The sequence below is a fragment of the Peromyscus maniculatus genome, chromosome 4, assembly GCF_049852395.1.
Source record: "Peromyscus maniculatus bairdii isolate BWxNUB_F1_BW_parent chromosome 4, HU_Pman_BW_mat_3.1, whole genome shotgun sequence".
Classification (NCBI taxonomy): domain Eukaryota; kingdom Metazoa; phylum Chordata; class Mammalia; order Rodentia; family Cricetidae; genus Peromyscus; species Peromyscus maniculatus.
Window position 1 is genome coordinate 31,633,710 of NC_134855.1, and position 26,264 is coordinate 31,659,973.

The 26,264-nt window shown below is 37.1% G+C and overlaps 1 protein-coding gene across 1 annotated transcript in view; it reads left to right on the forward strand.

Annotated features, from left to right (window-relative positions):
• The window catches only part of Arl6ip6 (ARF like GTPase 6 interacting protein 6), a 36,327-nt gene that overhangs the window by 5,399 nt on the left and 4,664 nt on the right, over positions 1 to 26,264 (forward strand). Inside the window, exon 3 of the mRNA XM_006974230.4 lies at positions 6,029 to 6,161. Coding sequence (XP_006974292.1) covers positions 6,029 to 6,161 — 133 coding nt within the window. The remainder of the gene's footprint in view (positions 1 to 6,028; positions 6,162 to 26,264) is intronic.

A 26,264-nucleotide genomic window follows, 5' to 3' on the forward strand; every position in this document is an offset into this window, starting at 1 on the left:
CACTCTCTAGACCAGGCTGTCTTCAAACTCAGAGATCCGCCTACCTCTGCCTCCCAAGTGCAGGGATTAAAGGCGAGCATTTGGGAGAGTTAGTTGATGTGGTTGACTATTATCATAGCATTAGGCTTTAATACAGCACAACTTTGTTACATAGGTAATTAGGGTGATTGATACTATCTCTGGATGGTATTGATCACACTGCAGAATTTACAGATGTTGGGCTCTCCTTTGAAAATTCTTCCGCAAATCATCCTTACTTTGAACTAGCTTTTCAAGGAAGGTTAATAAAATTACTGATTTAATACCACATTCCACTCATTCCTCTTTTAAGATTGTTCACAGGCCAGGTTGATTGTGCTAAACACATACAACATTGTGTTCTCTAAGTTTGCATGTTGGCTTTGTATCTGTTGTAGTTTTCCAAGTTTTCTCACATTTGACAGGTTAGTCCTGTTTCCAACATTGCAGTATTTCTGGCAGTCTTTACTGTTTCCCAGCATGTAGCATGATAACTTTTCATTTTATGCAAACCTGAAAAATACTTAGGGAAGTACATGGCATTGCCTTTAGCAGAAATACTTAAACATGTAGGGCTAGTATATGCCTGTCATAGTTATACCATACAAAAATTATATTATGAGACTTCATAGGCAGCGTTTGGTGACTTAAGCTTCTGGATTGGGTCTGTTATGTTTTTTATACTCAGCTGCCTGGGAAGCTAAACATGATGGTTTGCTTAAGCTCAGGAGCTTGAGGCCAGCCTGTGCAACATAGGAAGACTCCTAGAACAGAATAAAATCAACTGACCAGTACAGATACATACATAGTTTCGACACTCGATTTTGTATGTCTGTATGTGCGTGTGTGTACCACGCCCACCATTCCTTAACATTTGGTATTTAAGGTTAAGTTCCTTATGTAGCCAAGACCAGATTTTATTTACTTTTCAGAAACAAGTTTTCAGACACTAGCTACATAGCAATATCAAGGGCCAACCTGGTCTGTAAGACCCTTTCTCTAAAAATAGCTATAAGAGAAAAAAATGCACAAATTCAATTGATTTGAAATTGCATGTTTTACAGTTTATATTAAGTTTACGCCAACATTCATACTATGAATATGCCAAAAATATTAATTTATTTAAACCACTTGTGTCCATTAATATGTTAGTTCCAAAAAAATGTATAATGAGACCGTTTCCTCTGATATATTGAGGAAGTAGGTGTAGAGAACATAGAGTGAACAGAATTAGCCATTAGTTGTTTGAAGCTGAGTGATAAATACATATGAGTTCATACTTTTCTCTTAACTTTTTAATACAAAAAGTTTATAGAAATGCAGACAGTTGTTAACATATTTATTTGAAAAGTAACCATACCTTGAAACTAAGGTATTTTGAAAAATGCACTAACCGGAAAGATTTGAGTAGGAAATCTGTGCTCACCCCTGTCGGTGCATTAGTTGAAAACATTGAGTCCAGTAAGTTTCAGTTGATGGAGAAGATGAAGTTTCCTCATTATATCAACTAAAAAATTGAGCTAAAGAGAAGTTAGATGTGTGTTCTTAGTTCAAGGTCTGTACCTTTGATAGCAGTACACACTGAAAATCTGTAATGGATGTCTATATAATGTGCTGAGTCCAGAATGTTATTTGCAACATTTTTTGTAATAGTGAAAAGGCTGAAAAATATGTGGTAAGACTGTTAACAGTGTGTACTGATAAGAAAGGCCTTCAACTAAGACTGCTTCATGAAAAAAGCAAAGTCAGAATCTTACTTCTGGGCAGTACACTGAGAAAAGAACTTCAGCTGAGTACTTTGTGTGTTATGTTCTCATTATCTGCTAGCTTTTACAAGATGCAGGCAAGCTCGAGTTGTTCACTGTAGGGATGGCATAAGTCACTTTGGGAAAGAAGACTTAACTTCATTTTTATGTGCTTTCAGTTTTTCATCTTAAGTAAATATTGAGTTAAATGAGTTTATAAATAGTATTAAAATGTTACCTGAGCTTTCATTTTGGAGCTATCCTGTCAAAATTGTTGGAATTAACTTTTATGGCTTTTTTGCTTATTTATAGATTTATAGTTTCATAATTTTCAGAACCATAGGCACTATTAGACTACAATTGCAGTACAGCCTTAGCCTTATCATTGTGACATGACTTCCTAGTCATGCAGCTGTTTATTACTTCAGAATGAATATAAAAATAACTTAAATGTCCAAGATGAAATTGTACAATATCAGGATGGATATCTCAAGAATACTTTTTGCTTGTGTGAATAGCAACTCTGTTTCTTTATGAAAAAAATTCACTTATTTAAATAGTAGCTAGAGAAAAATGAGACGGCTACTCACAAGAATAGTTTTAGTAAATTTGATGGGTGTGCTCTGAAAGTTTTTTTTTTTTTTCCGAGACAGGGTTTCTCTATGTAGCTTTGCGCCTTTCCTGGAACTCACTTGGTAGCCCAGGCTGGCCTCGAACTCACAGAGATCCGCCTGCCTCTGCCTCCCAAGTGCTGGGATTAAAGGCGTGCTCCACCATCGCCCGGCGGCTCCGAAAGTTCTGAGATAGAAAAGTCTGGTTGATTTAAGTGTAGCAAGATACTGAAAGAGTTTTAAGTGATATTTCCTTCTTTACCTTTATAAGGTATCTTGAAGTTTCATCATTTCATAGCAGTCTATAATCTTGATTTTTCTTGATTAACATTTATTTTAGAAATTTTATATAAATTATACTAATCTTGGAGTAAACTTTCTTATTATGTTTACCTCTTTTTGGAGATACTCATTTAAGTAACAGATAACACTTACTTGCCAATACAGACATTGCTAAATTGGAGTTCATAAAGTTTGTAATTTCTGCCATGTTCTTACTAGGTAACAAGAAGGTTGAATTTCAGCCTTTACTATGATTCTTGGTCCCAAGTTGGGCTAAGACCCTAGAGCCTTGAGTTTTGAAATTGAGGTGCATTCTGACGACATTTGCTGAAGTGAGTTACTGCTGAAATATCTTGCATTCTATTTTGGATGTCCTTTTAGATGTAGCACTTAAACCATAGGACTATTGCTATTTCTGTACCCACTTAGAGGTATCTGCAGAATGATTTTTGGGCCAACTGCCAAGATGTACAAAACCACACTCCTGTCCGGTGTACAGCTTTTTCTGCATGGCTGTGACAGGAAGCCCAACAGCACTCTTCTGTCAGTGCAAGGTTCAGTGCAAGCACAAGCACATTTACTCAAGGTAGAACATCTTTCTATGGTTTTCTGTTCCACATCAACAGCTCATCTGTATTCCAAACAGCTTATTCGTTTTTTGGTTTTGTTTTTTTTTTTTTTTCTCTTCAAGAAATTTTAAGTTTACCTTTTTGCCCCTGATTAAATCTGTATACTAGCTTTGTAACGTTACAACATACAAGCCAGAGATAACGTATTGCATGTACTTCTTGTGGGGTAACTTAAAAAAAGGGTGGGACGGGAAAAGGGGAACTGTCAGCATTTAGGTCAGTATTTTTCTTTTCTTTTTTGTGACAGGGTTTCTTGTGTAGCCTTGGCTGTCCTGGAATTAGCTCTATAAACTAGTCTTAAGCAAAGTCGTGTGCTACCACTGCCAGGCTTTAGGTCAGTCTTTTAAAACACTTCTTCACTTCCTTATGTTTAATTATTTTGCTTTTTACATGTCAACATTGTTGTCAATGTTATTAAGCTTCAGGATTTACAAACAGCACAATGAACATATTTCTTACCTGCTTTCTGGTAAAATATTCTGTAGTACAACATTTTTGGGTAGCCAGGAAATTGCTATTTCTTGTCATCCTTTGGTATTCTTTGTCTTTCCTTCTGGGACTCTGAAAGTATCTCATGTAAACTTTTTAGTAAGATTATACATTTTTAAACTTCCCTTATCAAGAAGCAGTCAGAGCTGGGCAGCACTCCGGAGGCAGAGGCAGGAGGATCTGTTGTAAGCTAACTTACTTGGCTTTTCTTCTAAATGTATTTTGTTCCTCAGGGTCCATGTGAGTAATTGTTAAATACAAGGTCCTGTAGCATTCAGTATTTGGTAGTAGTCTGCTGTTGAAGATTACTGTCTAATATATAAATCTTAGAATTAACTTCACCTGGAGTGGTGGTGCACACCTTTAATCCCAGAACTCAGGAGGCAGAAGCAGGCGGATCTCTGAGTTCGAAGCCAGCCTGGGCTACAGAGTGAGTTCCAGGAAAGGCTCCAAAGCTATGCAGAGAAACCCTGTCTCAAAAAAAAAAAAAAAAAAAAAAAATTAATTTCAAGAATCACAGCCTTGATCTGAATTCTGATGTTATCTCCTTAGAGACCTTAGAGTATGTAAAATTTATTTTTAAAAAAATGTTTTCCCATTCGGTAACTACTAATTTATATATACTCTTATTTTCTCACCAAAATTACTCGGTGAAGCCAATATGTTTTCTGTTTTATTCCTGTTACATAGTACTGTACCAAATACAGGGTAATTCCTTTGTATTTTGCTGAGTAGATGCAATGAACTAAACTTAGGAAAGACTTTAAAAACTTGAAGTTAAAATAAAACTGGGGACTGGAGAGATGGCTCAGCAGTTATGTGCTGCTCTTGCAAAGGAGTGAGGTTTGTTTCCCAACGCCCATGTGGCAGTTTACAACTGTTTGTCACTCTGGTTCCAGAGGATCTGACACCCTCTGACCTTTGCAGGCACCAGGCATACATATGGTACATATAAATATATGCAGGTAAAACACTCATACACAGGAAATGAAAATAAATAAATTTTAAGAAATGTACTATACTACTAAAGAGAATTGGATTCTGTAGCAGGAATCTTAAAAGTTCTTATTAATAAAATCAAACCCGAGGCCGGTTATTGGGGTGAATACTGGAAGGTCAGAGAGACAGAACAAGCCACAGCTATCTCACCTCACCAGTTCCTCAGCTGGTCCTGTTTCCTCAGACTGGAAGCCTCTGAGTCCTCATCCAGAATGAATCTCAGCTGAACTGTGTTGCTCCAAAGCCTGAAAGCTTAACCAGCCAAATGCTTCTAGTTTCTGGTCCTCACGCCTTATATATCTTTCTGCTTTCTACCACCACTCCCTGGGATTAAAGGCTGGCTTTCTGGGATTAAAGGCGTGTGTCACCATGCTTGGCTATTTCCAATGTGGCCTTGAACTCACAGAGATCCAGAGGGATTTCTATCTCTGGAATGCTAGGATTAAAGGTGTGAGTGCCACCATTTTCTAGCCTTTGTATCTAGTGGCTGTCTGTTCTCTGACCCCAGATAAATTTATTAGAGTACACAATATTTTGGGGAACACAATACCACCACAGGATTCATAACAGTTCCTTACCCTCTAATATCCTTAATGAATTGAGTAGTATCCAGAAATTTTTAGATCAGTTTATTCCTGGGTCCTGTCACTTTGTTTATATCTTCTAGTGCTTTCTAACCCTTATCCCTCAACTTGGGTTCACTATATTATGCTTTCAATTTGATCGATTTCTGTAAGAAAAAAGTTCTAAGTTGACCAATTTGAGTTCCCAACTCCTCGATAAGTTGGAAGTCAGCTTTAGTTTACATTCTGAGCAAGGATGAAGAATCAGTATTTTCATAGGAAAATTATAAAGACTTGGAGGTATTTCACAATTGGTTGATAAGTCAAAAGTGATTGTTTTGGAATGAAAGAACGCACTTAGTACAAAGCAATAGCAAATGCCAGATACTGCTCATGAAGGTAAACTGTTAAAGACATGCTAGGAGTAAATTGTTTTGACTATTTTTGCTGTAGTTGAATGTCTTAAGACCAAATTTGATATTTTTAGATAGAATTTGTCTTCGCTTGCACATATAATAATTTTATTAAAATATTTAATGATACAACCTCTAACTGTGTTCCAGTAATTTTTTTTCTTTATGTGGGTTAGCATGTGCTAAACTCAAATCTCTTAAGAATTTTACATCAGTATCTGGACATGAAGAGCCTAGTTGAAATTATGTTACTAATTCTTTCCCTCTCTTCCCATTAAGGGTTCTGGTCTCTGCTGACACTGTCTCTAACTGCTGGATTCTCCTGTTGCAGCTTCTCTTGGACAGTGACTTATTTTGATTCTTTTGAACCAGGAATGTTTCCACCTACTCCTCTTTCACCTGCTAGGTTCAAGTAAGTACTTCTGGGTTTGTTTGTTTGGTTGGTTGGTTGGTTGGTTTTTTTTTTTTTTTTTTTTTTTGGGGGGGGTTTTGAGACAGGGTTTCTCTGTGTAGCTTTGTGCCTCTCCTGGAACTCACTTGGTAGCCCAGGCTGGCCTCGAACTCACAGAGATCCACCTGGCTCTGCCTCCCGAGTGCTGGGATTAAAGGTGTGCGCCACCACCGCCCGGCAAGAACTATCTGAGTTCTCTTAAACACACTAAAGTTGAAGAATCAGTAAACTGGGATATGTTGAAGCTCTAGATTTCAATATTAAGACAGTAACAACACAAGATTTTTCAGCATTGGCCTCACCTTTAGGTAATTGGAGAAGGACATTTTAAATTCCCTATCTAAATAATGTACTTTAAAAAATATTGAAAATCATACTTTATGCCCATGAATATTTGCATTTGATGTGGATAAATATTTAATTCATAATTAAATATTCTAAGAGTTACACCTAAGAGTGGAATACCATACTATAGATTACTTGGTAGCATTCAATCAGAAAGCTTATTTGGCTAAGATGGAAAAAGTTTAAATTTATATTGCTTTGCTGCCCATTGTGTAATGTGCTCATTTTTCTTTTATTTGTGTTTGACTTCTTTCCTAATTGCTAGTCTTGTATTTCCAGCTGTTTTGGCCTTAGAGTTTTGAGGATTAAAGAGTTTTAGTGTTCTTCTAAAGATCTGGTAACTAATTATATTGTATTAAGTTTTAATAAATTAATTTTTTATTAAATTGTAAGTAGAAATAAGGAACCTCTATTGTCAAATATTTATTAGTCATTAAAATGATAGTTTTAGATCACATACTTTGTGTACTTGGTTGTCTAGTATTAAAAAGTTTTAAAGCACATATAAAATATATTTTAGTATGCTGTGTTCATGTTAATTTTTACAAGTAAACACAAAATTTAAAATACAAAATTATTTTATGTTTATTCAAGTGAAATTTAAGTATACATTCAAGTATACACATAAACAAAGTTTGAAAATGAAAATATTGCCCTCTAGTGTTCATGAAAATAAACAATTATTTCACAATGTGTAAGTGTGTATTCTCCATGTAACCAGTAGAGTGAGTCCTTGCACAGGAAAATAGACTCTTCCTTATGAAAATGTTAAAATCTTTAGACTGTTTACTTAGAAATGAGATATATTTCCCTAATGTACAATATAATGTTTTAATAAAAGTAACTTTATAATGTTATATCTTATCTTACTACCTAAAATAAAGTTAATATAAACGTGTTTCTTGCTTGCTTAAAAGTAATTCTGATTCTTTGTTGAAAGATATTAAAATAGCCTTATGGATATAGCTCAGTTGCTAACGTGCTTGCTTAGTGTGCATATGGCCCTTAGTTTCATCCCTGGCAGTGCATAGTGTGTAGTGGTGCATGTGTGTAATCCCAGCTAGTTCAAGGCCATTCTCGGACTGTATAGCAAGTTTGAAATCAGTCTGGGCTACATGAGACCTTGTCTCCAAAAGAGACAAATACAAGTAAGTGTGTGTGTGTGTGTGTGTGTGTGTGTGTGTGTGTGTGTGTGTGTGTGTGTATGTATGTGTGTATAGATAATGAAAATAACCTATGAAAATTACTTCCAACATTTTAATGTATGTTTTTCCATTCTTTATGTGCTTTATGATTATTTTAGAAATGGGAATTGGAATCACCATGTATGTACTATTTTTCATGATAGTCAAAATTCAAAAATGTAATTGTTTTATTTAAATAGTCTTGATATTCTTTATAGAATAAAACATTTTAATAAAAGACAGAATAACTAATTTCAAGGGAAGAAAATCAAGGCTCCTTTTCTATGACTTGCATTTAACTGAAACAAAATTCTTAATGAAATAAAGTAACATTTCTTGCTATTTAGCAAATATGAGGTAAAAATATAATAAAATTAGCAATCTGAATGAATAATTTAGCTTGATACTAAAAACGAAATACTTTTCTTGTCACTTATTTTTACTTAACAAAAATTGTGCTACATTTTATTTAATTGTGTGTATGTGTGTGCTCCTGTTGCCACAGGTACACATGTGTGAAGGTCAGAGGACACCTGGGAGGAGTCTGTTCTGGTCTTCCACCGTATGGGTTCTAGGGATTGAATTCAGGTCTTCCGAGCTTGGCCAAAAGCACTTGTACCTGCTGAACAATCTTGCCTTCTACCAGTATATTTTTTTGAATTTGGCTAAGTTTACAAATGCATGGAGCCATCTTCCTGTCAAAGTCCATTAAGTACCTTTTTGAAAATATTGCTTTATCTTTTATTTCTAAAAGTGGTATGCAAAAGTGAAAATTTTGCCCTAATATACTTCTAAAATAATTACATGGAGAACTATGTCTTAGCCACTTGGAATTTGCAGTGTTAAAGAACAAAGCAGAAGTTTGGATTTTGTGGAGTTATCTACATTATTCCTTAGTTGTCATTAGGTTATAATTGACTATAACAGTCTTCTATAATTCATTATTTTTCCCCACAGTGTTTCATTAGTATCTCCAACTCACTTTCCTCATTCATTGGGTCTTATGAGTGGGTTCCCAGCAGGCAATCAAGCATATGTATCGTCATTACATTACTTTATGTTGTGATATCTACATAAGGTACCTCCACACCAAATTACTGTATACAAAGAGACCTTTAAGTTATTTTGAGGTTCATTTTAGGAAGGCCAGTGGCAGAACCAGACATTTAAGTCTTTTGTGATTGGAGAGGAAGTTAGGTAGGATATCTACCTTGAAGTTGAATTTTTCCTAAAAGTACAACTTTTAAACTAGTAATTTAATACAAGAGATGTCTTCGAGATTCCAAATAAAGATCATAGAGGAGCCAAATTTCTAAGCCCCCCATAGGTATTACCATTAATGTTGTTTTTCCATTTTATAACATGAAGAAACTGAGTCCCAGGAGTTGAAACAGCTTGTACACTCCAATTATTTGCATGTAACTTAATGCATCTGACTACTTTTATTTTGCCTCATAAACTCAGACTTCTACATTATGAAATAAACCAATAGGAGAACTTTTACTAATTGTGACTTTGTTGACACCTAACTGAGCTTTTATAGTATGGCGGTTTTGCCTCTGCAATGTGGCTGTATAGAGTAGCAACTTTTTTTTAACATCTATCCTCAGCTTCACTGTTCTCCCTAAGTCAGTGACACTTTCTAATTTAAACGGCACACATTTTACATTACCTCTATACAGGCACCATCTAGTGGTAAATGGTCTGTCTATAGGCTTGCAATTATTTCACATGCTAAAGATAAAACCTTGTAATTACCAAAAAAATCTTAACCTATAATACAAATATTACTTTGTAGACTAGTAATAAATTTAGTTGGAAATCGAAAAAAAAAATCTTGTTAACTTGAAAAAAATGTCCATTGGGTCAGAAGTCCATATATTCCTATAACCTTTGGTTATAAAACCAAAATAACCTAGGCGTTCCAAAGTAAGTCATTTCTGTTTTATTGGTGTTACATTTTACATTTAGTATTTTACATTTAAAGTGAATTTGTATAACCTACCAGAGGTCTGGTGGACTTCCATAGTTAATTAGCTCAAACATTGTGAAGGGAGTTACAAGTTATACTAAGAAACCTTTTTTATTCTTCCAGTGCTAGCCATTGAGCCTAGGGCCTTCACTTGCTTAGCAAGCATTCTACCACTTGAGCTATATTCCCAGCTGTAAAGAAATATTTTATGTCACAAAGATAAATTATTATTTTATGAAGATACATCAAGATTTATTTCCAAGGAGAGAAAAAAGTTTGTGCTTATAATTACAAGACTAGGAGAACTCTATTATGGAAATAAGTGCTGCTCGAGATTTCAAAATTCCAATCTTAAGCTGATCAAAGATTAACTAGCAAAATGGCTCAGCAGATACAAGTGCTTGCTGCCAAGCCTGGTGACCTGAGTGTGATCCCCAAAGAGGAGAGAATCAGCCCTCAGGTTGTCCTCTACCTTCACTTTCATACCATGGTTTACCTCTCCCCAACTAAATAAACATGATTTAAAAAATTTAAGATTTCTGGTGTATTGTGTATTTGAATCTAAAGCTTAGATTAAATAACTTAATGTTAAGAAACGTTTTTTAGCCGGGCGGTGGTGGCGCACGCCTTTAATCCCAGCACTCGGGAGGCAGAGCCAGGCGGATCTCTGTGAGTTCGAGGCCAGCCTGGGCTACCAAGTGAGCTCCAGGAAAGGCGCAAGGCTACACAGAGAAACCCTGTCTCAAAAAACCAAAAAAAAAAAAAAAAAAAAAAAAGAAACGTTTTTAAATAGACTTCCTGCTTTTAAGTAACACTGAAGAAATGACATGCTGTAGTCAATAGCATTGCAGATATGGAGACTACTTCAGCTCTGATAAGTAAATCTTAAGCCACCTTCTATGAGAGTAGCTCAACTTGAGTCTCACAACTAACAGTGAGCCTACTTGAGGCTAACTTGTTTAAGAATTACCTACCATTTGCAAGGGTAAGGCAGGAGGCCTGCCATGAGATCAAAGTTAGCCTGGGGGTTACATAGTGAGTTCTAGGGGAGCCTGAAACTAGAGATCCTGTCTTTAAAAACAAATTATCTCCTCCTTATGCAGTTTAATAACCTTGAATATCTTTGTTTACAATATGAATATTTGTTGAAAGAAAAACAATTACATTAGTAACAGGGCTGTCTCTGACTCTTTTATTGGCTTTTGGTACCCTACTCCTCTCATACTGGGTCACTTTGTCCAGCTTAATACATGGGGAGGTGCTTAAGTCTTACTGCAGTTTGAACAGAGGGTGGGTGGTTGGGGAGACTGGGAGGAAAGAGGAGGCGGGGGAAACTGTGGCTGGGATGTAAAATAAATTTACTGAAAAAGAAAAAGACTTTCTTTAAATGTTTGTAGATCACTTTTTAAAGTTTGTGCTTATGTTATCCCTCAAATTTTGAAGCCATTTGGAGTTACCATAAACTAAGATAACATACTGCATTCTTATAACTTGACTCACTTTTTTAAATCACAGTATTTGTGCCTCAGATGCATCTTGAATATGAATATATTTTTTCCCAGAATGATGCATATTGGAATACATGTTTCTTTTACAGAAATCAGCATAAATTCATTCCTATGTTGTTTTTTTGTTTTGTTTTGTTTTTGTTTTTCGAGACAGGGTTTCTCTGTGTAGCTTTGCGCCTTTCCTGGAACTCACTTGGTAGCCCAGGCTGGCCTCAAACTCACAGAGATCCACCTGGCTCTGCCTCCCAAGTGCTGGGATTAAAGGCGTGCGCCACCACCGCCCGGCCATTCCTATGTTTTTAAAAGTTTGAAATTTGTTGCTTTCCAGTTACATTGATTGTTTTATTGCTTATTTAATATTAGATTAATAGTCAAGACGAATGTTAAAATTATCAGATTAACAATTTCTAAAACTGATATGGTTAAACAATGGTATAATCTTTCCATAAAAGCCTGTTTAAAATACAGTCTACAGAATTAGATAGGAAATAGAATTTCAGTTTTGAGGTAAAACCCAATGAATATCTGCTGTCTTCCTGACAATGTTGTCTTTTTTTAGTCTAAATAATTGAGTTACTTACCTTTTTTAAGTTTTTTCGAGACAAGGTTTCTTTATGTAGGTTTGGAGCCTAGCCTGGAACTTGCTCTGTAGACCAGGCTAGCCTCGAACTCAGAGTTCGGCCTCCCTCTGAGTGCTAGGATTAAAGCCATGCACCACCACCATCCAGTGAGTTACTCACCTTTCTATTTGTGGGGCGTTTACCCACCACCCCCACAGCTTCCCAGAGTTTTCTTGAGTGCGAGCAGCAGGAAATATTAGATAGAAGGATTTATTGCGGAGAATATCGAGGAGATAAACAGATAGAAAATAAAGGATAGCCTCGAGAGGGCCTGGAACCTATTCCAACAGGCCCCGACTGTCTCTGCCCCAGGGTTTTTATAGAGACACCAAGGAGTGGAACAAAAGACCTCCTCCCCAGCACAGCCAAGTGCAGACCATCTCAGACACCTGCACTCAGGCCCGTGGTCCTAATCATCCTCCATGTGGACCTGCTGGTTGAAGCCACGAGGAACCCGAGAACGGGCTCCCACAGGTCCCCCCTTCTTAATATATAAAAAAATAACTATTAATGGCTTACACAGCAATCTCCATAGCTGTTACACCTCCCAGTATGGGAGTAGAGGAGGATATAGATGGCATTTCTCTTTTGAATTAGGTCCAGGGTGCATACAGCTGTCTTAGCTGCCTCAAGCCCTTTCTAAACCAAAAACTTAAGGCGACTACAAACTTAAAGAATCCCTTAGCTTCATCATTACCATTAACAGGTTAACATAAATATTGCTATACATAGTCACAATTCTCACAACTCAAAGCAAACTCTTAACAGAACCATTTGAATTAGCATATATGGTGCTATATATAGTTAACAATTTTCTCTGTCTTACAACTTTAACTTATTTGAATTTTCTTGTTAACAGAACATAGGAAAAACTTCGATGTATACACATCAAACTTAAACATTTCCTTAACTCCACAAAACCAGGGTGCATTAATATCAATAGGTTTCTGTGAACATAATTCAATCTCATAACTCCTCCTTTTCTTTATAATTTTTTAAACAAAATCTCAAACCTAGTTAGAGGAACCCAAACTTACACAGTTCCTATAAACCCATATTGAAATGCAGTATTCTCAACCTAACCATTAACACTTTGAAAACTTTTAGCGAAACATCCAAAAGCAGTTTCATAATAAAATTCTTTACACTTTAAAAGTAGTCTCTTAGTATACCCCATTTTCATTTCTTACTAACAAAACATGACATTAATCCACTCAAACAATTTTTGAAATTAGACTAAGGAATATTAACTCTCCCTTTTCTTTATAATTTTTTAAGCAAAATCTCAAGCCTAGTTAGAAAACCCAAACTTTTCCGTTTAAACAATTCCATTTGTAACACAAAACCAGTTCTGTACATAATTCCATTTTTACATAAACAGTTCCATAAAACAGTTCATAAATCACCAGTTAATAAAGCATATATGCATACACAAAACTGCATCTTGATTCTAAGTAGAAATACATTTCTTCATTTAAACAGTTCCATTTTTAACCCAATTCCAGAAAACCGTTCCTAGGTCATTACTCAAAATTGTCTCATTGCAGTGAAATCTCTATTGTTTATTTCATTTCTTAAGTCTTAAAATTCAAATGATAAATTCTGGTACTAGCCTTCCAAATATGAGAAATCCATAACCAAAATCTTTTTGTAATTTTATCTCATTTTAAGTTCAAAAAGTTCAAACAAGAAAAATTCTGGTATCAGGCTTTCACTTCCAAATATGAAGAAATGTTTTACAACCAAAAATGTTTGCTGTTAACAATTTTTGTTCAAACAAGCGTCTCTGAACTTTTTGGTTGTGAGCCTAGCCTTTAACGGCTGAGCCATCTCTCCAGCCCAGCGTCTCTGAACTTTTATTCTCAAGCCAGAGACCTTTTTAGGTACAGTAGTATTCTAAACCGCACCGTTTTTGATGTTAGCTTAGGTTTTTCTGTGTTGTGTCGATTTTCCACGGATCTCAGCTGCGGATGCCTTGTTGTGCTGGTTCTGGCGTCTGCCATTCTTAGCTTCTTAGTGGCTTCTGGAGCTTTTGAAACCATTCAGACTGCCTACTTTGCAGTCTACTAGGACACTATCTCCTGTGTCTCAGGGGTTTTCACCATATACATTAAGAATAGATTCATACTTAACATTTGCACTTTTTAAACTCACATATAACATTTTTTGCCATGCAGAGCATTTAGACTCACATTCAACATTTACATTTTACAAACACATATAACGTATTAACATCTACTTATTTATACTCCTTAAGGAAACTATAGGACTACTTTAGCAAATATATTTCTTATTCAATCCATCTTATTCTTATTTAAACTTATATTTACAACTAGCATCTTACAAGGTTATTACTACATGTCTTAAGACTACCTTAGATATTTCTTGCAAGCTTATATTCTTAAAGGAACTCTATAGATCTATTTTACAAACTTATATAGGGCTACCATTAGCATATATCTAACTTAGTAAACACCTAAAGATTTCTTAACACAGAGATCTAACAAGAGAATATTTTCTACAAATTCACATTTTTCTATTTCTTACTCTTTATTATCACTATCTCTATTAGATAGATTCTCTTAACTAGACAGGAAGTACGTACATCATTTCTAAAGTTTAGTTTATAGTCAGCTTTGCTATACAACACTGGGATTTAGTGCGTGTTGTCATAGAGTTGTGATACTTGTTGCTAGGGGATTGTAACATTCTCCGGAGGAAGCCACACCCCAAAGTTGCCGAGTTCTCTCAGCCTTTCTGGACCGGCAAAGATGCACTGTCAGCGGTAGACAGTCTTTAACTAGAGGCTGTCCCTTCACCCAAATTCATAGTAGTTCCCTCCTAAGTGTTTCAATTCAGACAAACGTTTCTATTACAGCAGTACTTTTGGTTTGCTCTACCAAAAAACTTCACTTCATGCTGAGGGTGAAATTATAGTATTTAGCCGCTGTAAAGCCCTTCGCCAAATACTGCACAGCTATTAGGTGATATAAAGTATTTTTCTTTCACTTTTTTTTTTTTTTTTTTTTTGGCTTTTCGAGACAGGGTTTCTCTGTGTAGCTTTGCGCCTTTCCTGGAACTCACTTGGTAGCCCAGGCTGGCCTCGAACCCATAGAGATCCGTCTGCCTCTGCCTCCCAAGTGCTGGGATTAAAGGCGTGCGCCACCACCGCCCGGCAAAGTATTTTTCTAAAGGAGTTAGTAAAGCCAAAAGTGGCACGGCTCTGAACTGTTTGCATTAACCATTGACAAAACCTCAGAAATACTAATCGAGCCACTTTCATTCTGGTTCCTTTATAGGAACGTCATTGGAGCTGACTTTTCTTAGTTCCTCGCTCCTTACCAAACGCTCCGGTAACCATCGAGCTTCATTCTCCTCTTGTGAAAAAAACTCAAACATGTCCTTGACCCCATATTAAAACAGGATCGGGACCCTTCCATAATCCCAAGCAGGCATCTTTCCATCTTAAACTTTTGCTATTTTGATGAAGAGCATGTGACTGTTGAGCCATTTCCACTTAGGATAATGCTCAGCCATTGCATTACCCTCAGCTAAAGGACCAGGAAGATTGGAGTGAGCTCTGATATGGCCCACAAAGCATGGCGGCTTTCTTTTGTCAATAGCGTCTTGAATTTGTTGAATTTGACTTGATTGTTTTTAGTTCCAATATTTTCACTAAAACTGTTACTATTCAAAGGAGTCAAGAACATAGATGTTCTTTCATGAAACGTATCCTTCATTAGCTTACTTTGAGAAAAAGCATTTTCAGGAGTTAGTATTTTCACTTCATTAGCTTTAACTCCTGATGTTATTAGCAGCTGCAATATTTAGCATTTATTTCTTGTAAGGAACTTTCAGGTGAAGCAACTCTTTTGTAAGACAGCTAGATTTCCTGGTTTGTTCCCATCTATAAAGCAGTCATTTCTTTTTTGAATGCCTGTTTCCTTGTCTCCTTATTAGATTTGCAAAGGAATTACTCATTGCAGGCAGTTTGTTCAAAAGGCAAAGAACGTTAATTTCAACATAAGTTTCTTCATATCTAAGAAAATGTTCAGTGTATAAACTGCTTTCCCTTGTTTTAAGGATTTTAAGGTGACTTGTTTGCTCTTATAGGTAGCTTTCTGTCATCCAGCTACTGTACAAACTTTGCACAGCTATTAGGGTAAATAAGGCATTTTACCAACAGAACCCCACACCGTGAAGCACCTAGTTCTGTATCTTTTCAATTTTTTCAGTGGAACTGACACTTAGACGATTTTCCTCCTTACTCTTTTAAAAGCTGTATTTTAAGTTTACCTTGAATGTATTTTCAAGCTGACAAAAGTGCTTCAGGGCAATGTTGCCATCTTTAGCAGAAAAACTACCTTTACCAGAATGCATTTCCCTTATATCAGTCCATAATCATATCAGTCCCTTATATCATTTTCCTTATATCATTAATTTCCCATAGTTCTTTTCGGGTCTGAGAGCCAACTGGTTCTCTTTTACTAGACTTGCTTACAAATTCTTGCCCGGGAGGTTTGAACAAAGTTTTTTGCTTTTACAATGGGAGATTTGAACAAGCATTTTACATTTTCAGCTATGGGACATTGGGAGGTTTCTGGTCTCCTCAGCTGGCTTCAACAGGTGTCTCTCCTTCATTTGACACTGGCCTGGATCAGAACCACACCTGCCTCTTTATCGAGCATTGAGGCTGGCATTTCTGATCGCAACTTTCCTCGGGGCTTGTGTTTGTTTTAGCCAGTCAGTGAAAAACAAGATCATGTATAACAGCTTTCCCATAGCTCCTTCAGAGAGATTTTCTCCCACTGATCTATCTCATTTTGCTTGTTCCTTCCCCCCCAGATGCAGAGTTTCAGCTGTTTGCGGCTCTGTACCTCTGCTAGCTGCCTTTGGAGGTAGGGGCTTTTTTTCTCCCCCTGAATCTGCCTCAAACTCTAGCATCTTTGTCAGGTCACATTTTCTGGGGAGGATTATGTCCCTTCTGTTTCTTCAGAGTCTTTCTCCCAGACAGTTCCCAGTTTGGTCTCAGTTTATCCCCTCTACCCCAGAAACAGTTTCCGACACTACAGTGGCGGCTTTCCCTGCTACTGAAGGTAGGGCTTTTTGTCCGTTTGTTTTCCGGGTCTGTGTGGTTTGCGTACAGACTGAAAATCTAACAAGGGAGGTTTTTGCCATTTCTAAACTCCCATTAGAACAGGTGCTTTGCCTCATCAGGCCTTTACCTGGCCCAATCCCCCAGTGGGTTGCATTTGCTTGTCTGGGTGCTCAAGGACAGAGCTTATGCCAGAGGCAATCACCCCTCAGGGCTACACTCCCTCATCTCAGGGAGTCAGTTGAAACAAAGCTTTTCTCAAAGAGATGCTTTCTCAGACAGAAAAGAAAGCTTTACTCCTGGATAGTTCTGTTCTGCCCTGGCTGGGCTCTTTCCCCAGACAGCGTTCTGACTCAGCAGCACAACTGCTTCAGACCCAGTTCAGCTTTACGTTTTCCCAGAAAGGTCCTTTCTCTGATAGGAAAGCTTTTCTCAGATTTCTTTTTGCAGCTGTGGACCTATCAACCCGGGACTTGTAGGAAAGTGGACAACTGTGCCGTTCCCACTGGCTTTAGCTTGCTCTGTTGATTAGCAATCTTCCCCTGAGTCCCGCACCTTCCTGCCTCAGCTCTGTGCCCCAGGAAGTTTGCAACCGCAGGAACCAGTATCCCCGAAATGCACTCCAACTCAGAGACGCTGGCCAGACCCTTGATGCCTCAGCTCGGCTGTAACTGAAAAGCTTGGCTTTTTTGCTTTTTTCAGGTAAAGTTTCCTACCCTGTTTTTTACTAGCTTGAAGAGACGGAGCTTAAAAGAGGTTTTTTTAGGAACTTGTCCTTGCCTCCTGCATTGCAGGGATGATTTTTAAAGTTTGAAAGAGAACTTGGAGAGGTTTTGCCGTCTTAAGAGGTTTGTTGTCCCTTAGAGCTAATCACAGGTGGTCCCCATATCTTCAGGTGATTCTAATTTGTCCTGAGAGAGAGAGTTCTGAAAGGCTTTAGTTTTTAAGTTTAAGAGAGCTTTTGAGAAAGATTAAGGCTTTTTAGAGAGATTTTTTTCCCCCAAATTTTCCAAGAAAAGCTTTATAGTTTAAGAGAAAGGTTTTTCCCCCCCAGGAGAAAGAAAGACCAACTTTTCCCAAAACTTCAACTTTAAACTTTTTGGCTTTTTACACCCCCATTTTTGCCTCAGGGAGAAATCACTTTCTCCTGCCGCTTGGACTTAGCATTTCAGCTGTCCCCAGGTCAAAAGCTTCCATAGGAAACTTTTTCTTCCCCATAAGCTCAGAGGAGCTTTTTTACTATCCGAAAAGATTTTTCCCCAAGTTTGTGTTCATAGCCCCCAAAGTTAGAAAATTGAAAAGTTTTTCTGTCTAGTTGCCTTACTTATTTTTTCCTACAATCTTACACTTCTAAGTTTTTCCTACACTATATTACTACCCTATATCTTATACTTATTTTTCACAGATAGAAATTGAGAAAGGGATAGAAGATAGAAAATTTTGACAGAAGAGAATTTCACTGCAGCATCGGACAACCTTCCAGTCTGCTTTCCTTTTCTCTCGAGGATAAAACCCCAGCCTCTCAATAATATATATAAAATATATCTTTTTTCCATATACCGGCATGCCTTTCCACTGGCAGTGCTGACTCAGCACTTTCACCAAAAACTCTGTAATAAAACTATTTTCCTTTATCTTTAGTCCCTATTACTTTGTCTTTAGTCCCTGTTCATTTGTCTTTAGTCTCCCCTTTTTTTAGTCCCCCCTTTTTTTCTTTAGTACCTTTTTTTACTTTTTTCTTTAGTTCCTGTTCATGGAGTCATTCTGTGGGGCATTTACCCACCACCCCCACAGCTTCCCAGAGCTTTCTTGAGTGCGAGCAGCAGGAAATATTAGATAGAAGGATTTATTGCGGAGAATATCGAGGAGATAAACAGATAGAAAATAAAGGATAGCCTCGAGAGGGCCTGGAACCTATTCCAACAGGCCCCGACTGTCTCTGCCCCAGGGTTTTTATAGAGACACCAAGGAGTGGAGCAAAAGACCTCCTCCCCCAGCACAACCAAGTGCAGACCATCTCAGACACCTGCACTCAGGCCCGTGGTCCTGATCATCCTCTATTCGGACCTGCTGGGTCAAGCCACAAGGAACCCGAGAACGGGCTCCCACACTATTGCACTCTCAACCACAGATATTTGATACATACCTTAATTTCAGAAAGTGCATTTTAAATTTTACTAAACATTATATATGCCTCATTTTTAAAGGCACTGCTTTGGATGTTATTTAATGTGCTGTAGTTGATATATTGTGCACCCCAATAAACTTATCTGGGGGTCAGAACAGAACAGCCATTATATTAAACATAGGTTTAGGCAGTTGTAGCACATGCCTTTAATTGTAGCATTCAGGTGGCAGAGATCTGTCTGGATCTCTGAGTTCAAAGCCAGGCTTGGTGACACATCCCTTTAATCCCAGGAAGTGATGGCAGGAAGCAGAAAGGTATATAAGGGGTGAGAATCAGGAACTAGAGCCTTTTTAAGCTTTCAGCCTTTAGTAACAGTTCAGCCGAGATCCACTCAGATGAGGCTTCAGAGGCTTCCAGTTTGAGGAAACAAGATCAGCTGAGGAATGGCAAAGTGAGGTTGGATGTGTCTTGTTCTGTTTCTCTGGTCATTTAGTGTTCACCCCAACACCTGGCTTCGAGTTTTTTATTAATAAGACCTTTTAAAGATTCGTGCTACAATGTGAACAATTGGGAGTTTGAAAAGAACAAGATTGTTGGTGTTTGTTTTTTTTAATCACTTATTTTGATAATTCTGTCATAATCATAAGCTTTTACATACTTTTCTTCTTTTGGGAAGCATTCAATATGTAAGTAGATACCGAGAGTTGAATTTTCATGGCCTTTATGGGTCGTTATTTATTGAATAACAATGTTATAAAGAACAACAGAAAAAAATAGAATATTAAATATAAATTTCTTGGAGAATTCTGGATTTTAGAGCTGACAATACTTTGTTATAAACTCCTCTATATTGCCTTGAAGCCTTGTTTATTTTAAATGTGTTACTAGGATTATTCTGTAGCTTCTCATTGCTCTTTACATTGTAGTTAAGAAAATACAGAATGAGTAGAGTAATACAGCATTATAAGAAAATGTTATTTTGGGCAATAATATAAACCTTGTAGATAAGAAAAGTTGATTTAATGTTTAAATTAGAAGTTTCTTTCCCAAACACACTAGATGTAACATTGATCACAATGAATTAACTCTATCTTCTTTCATACAGATTTTGGAAAGCTGCCTCCTTGTTGAATCAAATTCATTATTATCATGAACTAATGAAACAGATGTCAGATGGCTAATTGCAGTAGGAGAGAAAAGCTACTGACAAAAGAAATAGATCATGGACTTGGCTTTGATATCTGAGTGTCATGAAGATTCATTAACTAGGGACTGTTTGGAGCTGTCAGTTGCAATGAATATACTAACGACTCTATTAGTGGTAGCATAATGCTTTTTTTTTTTTAAATAAAAGAGTAGGGTTAAAATACATGCATGTTTTATAAAATATATTCCATGACTCCTGAGTGAACGATGTATAGATGAAACAAAATTCTTGAAGAAATTATGTTAGCATTCATTCTTCGCTTCCTTGTTTTTATAACATGATCTAGCTGATTGTTTGCTGTTATACTTGGTGTGCAGTTAATGTGTTATTTGTGAGTTGTTTAGAAAAGTACAGGCAGCACTAAGAATACCGAGAGAGGGCCTTTGAACCCCCTTTTGTGTGTTCAGCAATTGTCTTAGGGTTTCTATTGCTATGAAGAGACACCATGACCACTGTAACTCTTATAAAGGAAAACATTTAATTGGGGCTGGCTTACAATTCAGAGGTTTAGTCAATTACTATCATGGTGGGAAGCAATGCGGCATACAGACAGATATGGTGCTGGAGAGGTAGCTGAGAGTTCTAGAGCCGGATAGGCAGGCAACAGGAAGAGAGTGTGACACTGGACCTGGCTTGAGCTGAAACCTCAAAGCCAGTGACAAACTTCCTCTAGCAAAGCCATGCCTACTCCAACAAGACCGCACCACCAATAATGCCATTCCCTATGAGTCACTGGGGGCCATTTCATTTAAACCACCACAATAATATTCATAAATTATGAGAAGCAGTCTATTTATTATATTAAAAAGTGTTTTGAAATTAGAGGTGCTGTTAAATCCAGCCTATTCGGTTTACCCCAGAAGAATTCTTGATCAAGTCAATCAACAACTAATATAAGTTGACTAAAGGAAAAGATAAGGTTAAATAGAAGAGAAGGTCTAAGGAGATTGCTCAGCAAGTAAAATGCTTGCTGTTCTTTCAGAGGATCAGTGGTCCATTCCCAACACTCAGATCTGGTAGCTCACAACTGCCTATTAACTCCAGCTCTCTGCGATCCAATTCCCTTTTCTGAACTCTGTAGGTACCCCCACATATGGGCACATACCCCTCCCCCTGCAAGGCATACAAACACATGCATATTTATAATAAAAATCTTTTTTTAAAGCAACATAATGTCGTAGGCAAAGCATGAATGGTGCCTAAGCCCAGCTTAGCTCCTCTTTTCTCTCCTTCTTCCCCTCTTCTTCACTCCTTGTGCCCCTTCCCTTCCTGATAGCTTTCTAAATTGGGGGGTTAGCATTTAAGCAAATTGTTTTTTTTAAATAAATTAAAAAATTATTCCTATTTTTTTTTTTAATTCTAGCTCACAATCTTATTACTGTGATAAATATCAAAAAATCAGTTTGGCAATATTTTTGTATCTTTCTTAAAAGTAGTAAAACCTTGTGAGTGTATATTTATGTAGTATATGTATTATTTCTGTTTATGTACTTAAACATTCAAAAATTGTATCCTATTCAAATATAACTATATGTAAAATTATGGTAAACAGTTTAAGCTTTTTAGTACTTTATTCTAAAGATAGTTTAATTCTATTTGAAACACACGTATACATATTCATTTATGCATATGTAGCACACTAATGTGACTGCTGCTTGAGCACAGTGTGTGTGTGTGTGTGTGTGTGTGTGTGTGTGTGTGTGTGTGTGTGTGTGTAAAACATTGGGGAAAGTTTTTTTATCCTACCTGATTTCTTATTTGAGTTAACCATTTTATAAAAAAAAAATTTAAGTGTATAACATCCATTCTTTAGGATTATTCATTAAAACAGACAAGTTTTGTAAATATTTGTTCAATTTTGTTGTTTAAATTACAATAATTTTAAAGTTTGCACATAGAAAACAATAGGCATATCTTTTTGAAGAAATTATCTATTTAAAAATCTCTGATAATTTATTGCCAAATAGTGAACCTCATTACTGACTCTTAAAGTAATTTCACCTGAAGATGTAGCTAACCTTTCAGGTTCTGAGTCAGTGTCCTTAGGATAAGATTTAATATTGGTTGTGATTCTGAATTTTTAAGAAGTGTCCAAGCTGGTGTGGTGGGGCACATCTTTAATCCCAGCACTCAGGAGGTAGAGGCAGGTGGATCTCTGAGTTAGAGGCTATCGTGGTCTACATAGTGAGTTCCAGGACATTGAGAGCTACACAGTGAAAGAAAAGAAAGGAAAAGAAAGGTCCAGGTAATACTTAGGATTGCAGCTCTACAGATCTGATTGAATAGAGAGGCTTAGATATTTAGCATTGGTCAACTTTTTCTGTAAAGAACCAAATGATAAGCATGTGGTTCACATGGCAGTAGTCACAATTCCTCATCTATCATTATAGCACCCAAGCTGCTGTAGACAGTTTATAAAGGATGAGTAAGACTAAAGAAAGGTTATAATAAACCTTTATTTAGAGAATAGGGTGATAGGACAAATGGGTCTTAATTTGCTTTTGAGGATTTTTCTGTTTTCAAAATTTTTCTAAGTTTTAGACACCTCCCTCCCCAAAATAATTACATTAGCCAGAGGATGAATGGGGGTGCTCATTTGTTATAGTGCCATTGTGTCTGGCAAATTATATAGTCTTACGGGTAAGGCAGATTTATTTAAATTACATATTAAGAAGCAATAATTCAGGCCAAGCTCAGAGTTTGAAGCCAGCCTCATCTACAGAGTGAGTTCAAGGAGAGTCAGGAGCGAGAAACCCTGTCTCAACCCCCCCCCCAAAGAAAATAAGCAATAATTCACACCTTACTGATATAACTACTAACATTTTCTGAATGTTTATGCTTTAATGAATAATGATAAAGTGCTAGGGGGTCAGCTAAGGGCTATGGACTAAAAGAAGCAGGAAAACTTAGAGTAGGTTTATAGCTTTTACACATTCATTTTTACCCATTTTTCTCCTTTTAGATTGTAATACTATAAAAATTCATTCTGTGTATGGCCGGGCGGTGGTGGCGCACGCCTTTAATCCCAGCACTCGGGAGGCAGAGCCAGGCGGATCTCTGTGAGTTCGAGGCCAACCTGGGCTACCAAGTGAGCTCCAGGAAAGGCGCAAAGCTACACAGAGAAACCCTGTCTCGAAAAAAAACCAAAAAAAAAAAAAAAAAAAAAAAATTCATTCTGTGACAATCTGGTATTTTTTTCAGGCTAGCTTATAGATAGAGTAGGGTATATAAATTAGTGGCCAGAAAAATAATTGAAATTTAAGAATCAGAAAGCCAAAGCTAATACATCAAAATTTGCCACAATTATTATGAATGCCAAGAAAAATCACCATTTTAGCAGGTCTTTATGAACATTAAAAAAGGTACATGAAGTACCTGCCCTGTAAAATTACAAAGCTTTAGGTAGGGCAAAAGGAAGGTCAAGGTGGAGCAAGTAGATCTCACATTCTAAATTGGCTGAAGTTTATAGCATTCTGCATAAAGAGGGTAAATAGTTGTATTGTCTGAAATAAGTTCCAAATAGCCAGAATGTACAGCTGCATATTCTGAACTAGGATTTGAGTGTGATCATCCATCTGTATCTGTTGCTCTTGATCACTTTTTGTGCCTGTTTAAAGTCAACCACACTGAACTCTTCAATAGGCTTCACTTCCAGTTTCACTAAAAGGTCATTTAGCATAAGGGAACTTCTGTTCTGTTTCTACTTTCTCCTTGTCATGACATATGTATCTCAGTTGGAAAAGTGCTTGCTTACTCCTCATGCAGAGGGCCTGCATTAGATCTCCAGCTTTGGAGAGAAAATGCCTTCCTCCTGTAACCCTTAAAAATGCACCTTATATCCATGTTGTTAACTTGTACTTCCAGAGATCAGGTCCTACCTATTCGTACTTCCTTTCACTTGTGCTTCAGTTCCCAGTACCCCCTCTCCTTTGTTCCCTTTTCAGTGCCTTCTTTTGCTTTTGTCCACACTTCTTATAAGCATTCCTTTTTTTTTTTTTTTTTTTTTTTTTTTTTTTGGTTTTTCGAGACAGGGTTTCTCTGTGTTGTAGCTTTGCGCCTTTTCTGGAGCTCACTTGGTAGCCCAGGCTGGCCACCACCGCCTGGCAATACTTTTAAGATAATTGTCTTCCCTGTCAAAATACATGTCTATGCCTTGCCCTCCTCTTCACGTATAAATGTCTTAGAGTACTGGAGAGAGTGCTCTGTCTCCAAAGGACTGTAATTGAAGGCACTAAATTTCTCCACCTTGAAGTCACTGTGGACTCTTTTTTTTTTTTTTTTTTTTTTTGGTTTTTCGAGACAGGGTTTCTCTGTGTAGCTTTGCGCCTTTCCTGGGACTCACTTGGTAGCCCAGGCTGGCCTCAAACTCACAGAGATCCGCCTGGTTCTGCCTCCCGAGTGCTGGGATTAAAGGTGTGCGCCACCAACGCCCGGCTTTACTGTGGACTTCTTAAATATGAAGACTAATCCTTGTTTTCTAATTTGTTGTGTGAAGCTGTTTTCCATTTCCTCTTTGAAATGCTTTTTCTTTTTAACTTCTGTGATATCACTGCTGCCTCTTTTTCATTTTAATAGATTATTTGTTGACTCTATTCTAAGGACCTTCTTGATTTCATTGGCCTTTCCTGTTGATTGTTGAGGATTTTTAATTCTGTGTCATACAGATATAGTTTAGCCTGTCTCAGATTGATTTCATTGTCTATCTCTGCCCACCAACATGTCTCTGTTTTTGGGTTCCCTAACATGGTAAATAAAGGATGGCTCATTTAGCCAATAACTCATATGAGAAACTTGGCATTTTACCTTAAAATATTGCTTTTCAGCAGTTCCAATCAAAAGACCATTGATAATGGTTGAAACTTATTTTCTTCCTGAGTCTACTAATTCTAGGGGCTGTACAAAGTCAGCGTGTTTTCTTAGATACTTTAGATCATCTTTAGGTTACTTAGAATACATGGTTAAAAAATACAAATGCTATATTGTTTAAGGAATGATGACAAGAGAAAAATGTCTACATATTCAATAGAGACACATTCCCTCCTCCCAGATATTTTGGACTGAAGATCTGTAAAACATGAAAGGGTGATGTGAGAATATGAAAGATTTATTGTAGGTGAAATGTTATTGTAAGTGTTTTCTCTTAAATTTTAAGTTTTTGAAGTAGGAATTTGTACTACCTGGTAGTTACTCCAGCCAAAATTCATATAGCTTAAATAGGGTGAGAAATAAAAGTTAGTTCAGATAGTCTGAAAAAGTGCGTTAGTACTAACTAGTTCATCCTCTACCCTACTGAACCATTGAGACAGGAAATAAATTATTGATTGACTCTTAATGTGAGCCTTAACCCATTCTGATAAAATAGAGAACTATTTGCTTAAAGTTGTTTCACACTGAAGGTACCATTTTAAATTGCAAGGATTCTACCATAAAAGTTTCTCTTGATCTGTGAGAATATGTGTGAGGGAAAAGAAATACATTAAATATAGTATAGAAATGAAGAATCTAAGAGAATTGAGTCCAGTGTTCATCTCTGTAGCACAGAGATTCATTTCAGATTAACTAAGCAAAAGCAGTAAGCAAAGAGGCTGACTTGAGATTGATATTCTCACTCTTTAAGTATCCTTCTTCCTGTCCTCTTTTCTAATCCCTCCAGACTTAACATTAGTCCTACTGCATCCTACCTCCATTCTTCCCAACCCCATCTCCATTCCTTTGGTACTCCATATCTTGATGATGACCCAGGATCCCCTCAGTTCTCCTGGCAGCCCCTTTCAGCCTCTCCTTGTAGAATAGCTCTCTACCAGGGAACCACAACTGAGTGGCCCCACAGTCAGCCACATCTTGGTCTTCTGGCACATTTTGAGCCATGTTTTTTCTTTTTATGTTTATGTGTTTATTTTTGTGTGTATATGTAGTTGTGTGTTTGGAGGTAGAGGACAGCTTGGGTTCTGTGCTCAAACTTGGTGGCAAGCACTCTTACCCATCTGGCCAACTTGTGGACTCTA